Here is a 6,255-nt window from a genome sequence, read left to right as displayed (position 1 = left end):
AGCAAAAACTTCACTCGCAAATTTATATTTTTGGTCGCAAATGCGACTGTTTTAGTCGCAGTTTGGAGCCCTGATACTGTATATACAGGCATTCAGGTGGACCCAAAATATGAATGCAATGCAAAACAGCAACGCTTATGCAGCATTTTCTATAACGGTTTTCTAAAGGAAAATGCTTAACATGCCACTTTGGGTGTTGTGTTCAAATTCTGGGTTCTTATGCTTGCCTGTATGCTTGATCAATAATACTGTTTCCTGAATTAGTCATTGTACTTTAAGCCACATTAAGCATTTTTCACGTTCACATGTCCTGCAATAAGCAGTGTTGGACACAGAAGACCAAGCGGTTGCCGTGGTAACGAACAACTATGCTTTTGCTAGCGAGATGAGATTGGGCTACTGTATAAACATTGTGGGTTTATGCATGTGATTACATGAAATCACATTGTAGGATTTTTAAAGAATTAATTGGTAAATTCCTCTGTAAAATAAGTATTTGGTCACCTACAAACAAGCAAGATTTCTGGCTCTCACAGACCTGTAACAACTTCTTTAAGAGGCTCATCTGTCCTCCACTCGTTACCTGTATTAATGGCATCTGTTTGAACTCGTTATCAGTATAAAAGACACCTGTCCACAACCTCAAACAGTCCAACTCCAAACTCCACCATGGCCAAGACCAAAGAGCTGTCAAAGGACACCAGAAACAAAACTGTAGACCTGCACCAGGCTGGGAAGACTGAATCTGCAATAGGTAAGCAGCTTGGTGTGAAGAAATCAACTGTGGGAGCAATTATTAGAAAATGGAAGACATACAAGACCACTGATAATCTCCCTCGATCTGGGGCTCCATGCAAGATCTCACCCCGTGGGGTCAAAATGATCACAAGAACTGTGAGCAAAAATCCCAGAACCACACGGGGGACCTAGTGAATGACCTGCAGAGAGCTGGGACCAAAGTAACAAAGGCTACCATCAGTAATGTTTAATGTTTAATGTACAACTTTATTGTCCACCTGAGCGGAAAATTGTCTTTGGCTCATCAACACAACAATATTAATAACAACATACAAATAGAATAAAATCACAATAACTAGTCACGTTACACACACAGCACAAAGAAAAAATGGATACAATTCAAGCCTTACACACTGCTTAATTAAAAAGTTGCTGAATTAATGATTCTAATTGCATTGGGGATAAAGGACCTCTTATACACACTTTTATTTGCTAGGGGAACTCTATAACGTCTACCTGACTTCAAGAGCTCAAACTGGCTAAAAAGAGGATGAGAGCCATCTGCAAGAATAACTCTCGCCGCCTTCTTTGTCCTGCGCACACACAGCAACACACTGCGCCGCCAGGGACTCAAATCCTGCAGTGCCAGATGTGTCCCCCTGCTTAAGCCAGTACATGTCCGGGCCCGTCTGAAGTTTGCTAGACAGCATTTGGATGATCCAGAAGACAATTGGGAGAATGTCTTATGGTCAGATGAAACCAAAATAGAACTTTTTGGTAAAAACTCAAAGAATGCTGAGTTGCATCCAAAGAACACCATACCTACTGTGAAGCATGGGGGTGGAAACATCATGCTTTGGGGCTGTTTTTCTGCAAAGGGACCAGGACGACTGATCCGTGTAAACGAAAGAATGAATGGGGCCATGTATCGTGAGATTTTGAGTGAAAACCTCCTTCCATCAGCAAGGGCATTGAAGATGAAACGTGGCTGGGTCTTGCAGCATGACAATGATCCCAAACACACCGCCCGGGCAACGAAGGCCAGTCTCCAGATCTCAACCCCATCGAAAATCTTTGGAGGGAGTTGAAAGTCCATGTTGCCCAGCAACAGCCCCAAAACATTACTGCTCTAGAGGAGATCTGCATGGAGGAATGGGCCAAAATACCAGCAACAGTGTGTGAAAACCTTGTGAAGACTTACAGAAAACGTTTGACCTCTGTCATTGCTAACAAAGGGTATATAACAAAGTATTGAGATGAAATTTTGTTATTGACCAAATACTTATTTTTCACCATAATTTGCAAATAAATTCTTTAAAAATCCTACAATGTGATTTTTCTGGATTTGTTTTTTTCTCATTTTGTCTCTCATAATTGAGGTATACCTATGATGAAAATTACAGGCCTCTCTCATCTTTTTAAATGGGAGAACTTGCACAATTGGTGGCTGACTACATACTTTTTTGCCCCACTGTATGTGTAATGGCTTTCATTTCTTCATCAAATGCGTGTGATTTTTGTTGGAATATATTCCTCTATATCTGTTTCTGCTGGTAAGTGCTACAAATTAACAAAAGACTACATGCAGATAATTTATCTGAAATCGTTATTTAATGGTATACACTTTAGATTACAGAACAAGCAATGTTTGCAGTGTTCCTGCATGGCTTTGACCAGCAGATGTTGCTAGCGTGCCGTCACTCATGCATTGCGCATGCGTGGAGTAAGTCATTATTACGAGAAAGTTTCTCATTATTCCATAACTTTCTGATGTTATGTCAGGATTAACTTTTATGTACTTTCACTTTTCTGTTTTTTTTTTCTTAATGAGTTACTGACAAATGTACTGTTTTTACTTTTATTTCAGACTTTATTGAAGATAATGAGGAGAAAGAAGAATTTAGTGAAGTTGAGAAGAAAAATTGTGTCAAAAATGGAGAAAAACCCAAACAGAAAGATTTAAAGAAAAGAAGAGCCAAGAAATCTTTCACCTGCACTCAGTGTGGAAAGAGTTTCACACACAAATGTCATCTTGAGCTTCACATGAGAGATCATGCTGGAGAAAACCGTTCACTTGTGATCAGTGCGGTTACAGATTTTTGAGAGCTTCAATCCTGAAGAAACACCTGAGTGTTCATACAAAGGAGAAGCCACATTCATGTCATTTGTGTGGAAAGAGTTTTTCACGTCCAGAAAATTTAAAAGAACATCAGAAAATACATGCTGTTGTGAGAGAGTACATTTGCTTTGAGTGTGAGAAGACTTTTACTTCAGAGAAATATTTCAAACAGCACCAAAAGATCCACACTAGAGAGAAACTGTACACATGTGATCAGTGCGGAAAAACATTTTTGTGGGCTGCATACCTGAGAACACACCTGAAAGTTCATACAGAGGAGAAGCCACATTCATGTCATTTGTGTGGAAAGAAGTTTTCTTCACTAAAAGGTTTGAAAGCACATCAGAAAATACATACTGGTGTGAGAGAGTACATGTGCTTTGAGTGTGAAAAGACTTTTACTTCAGCAAAGTGTGTAAAAAGGCATGAGAGGATTCACACTGGAGAGAAACCTTACAAGTGTTCACACTGTGACAAGAGATTCAGTGATCCAGCAAATATGAAAACACATGAGATGATCCACACTGGAGAGAAACCATACACATGTGATCAGTGCGGGAAGAGTTTCACACGAAAAGGACGCATTATGTCACATATGAGAGTTCACACTGGAGAGAAACCATTCACTTGTGATCAGTGCGGGAAGAGTTTCTCACAATCATTCAGACTTAAGGAGCACATGAACATCCACACTAGAGAGAAACTGTACTCATGTGATCAATGCAGCAAAACATTTTTGAGAGCTTCAGACCTGAAGAATCACCTGAAAGTTCATACAAAGGAGAAGCCACATTCATGTAATTTGTGTGGAAAGAGTTTTTCACATCTAGAACATTTGAAAGAACATCAGAAAATACACACTGCTGTGAGAGAGTACATGTGCTTTGAGTGTGAAAAGACTTTTACTTCAGCGAGCAGTTTAAAACTGCATGAGAGGATTCACTCTGGAGAGAAACCGTACGAGTGTTCACACTGTGACAAAAGATTCAATCAGTCAGCAAATCTGAAAATACATGAGAGGATCCACACTGAGAGAAATCGTATTGTAAGGATCCACCGCCGGTCCAAAAACGGAATCCAGCGGCCTGGTTGAAGTTTATCTGCGTGTATGTCTTAAACGGCGCTTCTGCAAGAAATTATCTTAAATCATTAATATTTTGGTTTTCAATCAAAAATCTGACTCCATGAATAATTTGATCTGACTCCAATTGTCTTTAACTCTTTAGTTTTACTTTGTGTTTATAATTTAAAAACTGATCATAGCGATTGATTATAATTTAGAAATTTGATTATTCTGGGAAATTCCATACTTTCAGTTATTCATTCATCAAGGACCTAACATCACTTAGAAATGCACTCGGCCGTTTTAGTGAATTCACGGACACAAACTCGCCAGTCCTGGTCCTACTCAGAGGGCACAGTGTGATTAAATACCTTTATGTAAGCTGCACCCCGCAAGCATATAACAAAAAGTGTAAATTTACTCCATAATCACGAAGACTGTAACTTGTTAAGCCGGTGACAGACAGAAATCAGAAGATCCCTAATGGACAGCCCCCTGCCGACTATTGGTACTTAAGTATGATCTGTCCTGGAGACAGATTTGCGGAAATGTTTAGACTACACAATAATCTACTTGAAAAAATGATTCCTGGAAACCCCAGCGTAAATCAAACTTAACATTTATTTTTTGCCAGGCATAATCAAACGATAGTAGAAATCAATAAAGAACAAATTCAATCAATTCAAAACAAGAATACATCATTTACAGGAAATGTATTAAAACTTGGTTACACAACTGATCAGCATGAAACACAAACCTAGAATATTAAAATAATATCAAAGAGTCAGCATACCTGGCAGATAGAGAGACACGGTAATCGTGCGGGAAGTTCTGTTTACAGATGCTTCCTTGAATGTTTCGTCAATCCTCTTTAAATACTCAAATCAGAACAAAACTATCATAAATTTAACATAATAAAAGCTTCGCAGGGCCTTTTGCTGGGACATGAAATGATCTGAAGGCCCTATCTGACCTGGGGTATAAGAACAACAAAAGACCTTATCAGGAGCACAACCCATACCAGAAGAACAGACTTTCTCTCAGGTTTGAGATCTTTATTTTTGGTCTGTTCTATTGATATGGGACTGAGATCACATTTCCAATCACACCGAGACTGTAAAATTTATACCAAACATGAGAAGTTTATGCTCATGAATTCTGAGATATTTTATGTAAGAGTAGCAACTTGAGTTCTTGGCATTTCTTTGTCAACTTTCAGTGACCAGGACCATGTTTCATAATCAAGCGTCTCTGTCAGTTCTTGTGCATCGAGGACCGCTGAAATGTGCGCAGATGCAAATTATGCAGTTTGTTGTGGCGACCGGGATCTAGCACAATGTTTATGTGTTTCTTTCCACAAAGGATGCATCTGTTTAGCGGATCAAAGGTTGTACCTGTGCTAATACGATGTTTCAAACACACTTGTTCATATTTATGTTTGATTGTTGTTTATTTATTTATGTGTTTGTTGGTTTGTTTGTAATACCTATTTATGTATTAAACAGTTTGTGGACAATCACAGTGTTCTGTCTATATAGTGAAATTGGATTAGTAATGTATTATTATAATAATAATAATAATAATAATAATAATTGTATTGCTATCTAGAAAAAGGTTAAAAAAGGCAAGGCAAGGCAAGTTTATTTATATAGCACATTTCATACACAATGGTAATTCAAAGTGCTTTACATAAAAGGAAGTGAAATAGTCATTATTAAAAATAATAAAAATCACAACAATAAAAACAAAGTGATTTAAAAATTGATTTTAAAAGAATTTAAAACATTTAAGAATAGAAAGTGATTATACATAGTGCAATCAGTTCGGACGTAGCACAGTGCTCATTCAACAAATGCACAGCTAAACAGATGAGTTTTGAGTCTGGATTTAAAAGTGGCTAATGTTTTAGCACATCTGATCTCTTCTGGAAGCTGGTTCCAACTGCGGGCAGCATAATAGCTAAAAGCAGACTCTTGTTTTGTGTGAACCCTTGGTATTTCTAACTGACTCATTTACATTTACATTTATGCATTTAGCAGACGCTTTTATCCAAAGCGACTTACATTGCATTCAAGTTACAGTTTTTTTTTTTACATTTTATCAGCTCTTGCTTTCCCTGGGAATCGAACCCATGATCTAGGCGTTGCTAGCGCCATGCTCTACTATTTGAGCTACAGGAAAGCCCACTCGATCCTAATGATCTGAGTGGTCTGTTAGGTTTATATTCAGTGAGCATATCTCCAATGTATTTAGGTCCTAGGCCATTTAGAGATTTATAAACGAGTAGAAGTACTTTAAAATCAATCCTAAATGTAACTGGAAGCCAGTGTAAGGA

At 38.1% G+C, this 6,255-nt stretch overlaps 1 protein-coding gene across 1 annotated transcript; it reads left to right on the top strand.

The window, feature by feature from the left end:
- The first annotated feature begins 1,476 nt into the window (after window positions 1-1,476).
- On the top strand, window positions 1,477-3,950 carry LOC131535829 (zinc finger protein OZF-like). Its single transcript, XM_058768335.1, has 2 exons — window positions 1,477-1,486; window positions 2,776-3,950. The coding sequence occupies exons 1-2, from the start codon at window positions 1,477-1,479 to the stop codon at window positions 3,948-3,950; spliced, it is 1,185 nt and encodes a 394-aa protein (XP_058624318.1).
- Window positions 3,951-6,255: the final 2,305 nt, after the last annotated feature.

The sequence above is a fragment of the Onychostoma macrolepis genome, chromosome 03, assembly GCF_012432095.1.
Source record: "Onychostoma macrolepis isolate SWU-2019 chromosome 03, ASM1243209v1, whole genome shotgun sequence".
In the NCBI taxonomy this organism is placed as follows: Eukaryota; Metazoa; Chordata; class Actinopteri; order Cypriniformes; family Cyprinidae; genus Onychostoma; species Onychostoma macrolepis.
The sequence above is the reverse complement of the archived record's forward strand: the minus strand, read 5'-3'. Positions and strand labels throughout refer to the sequence as shown.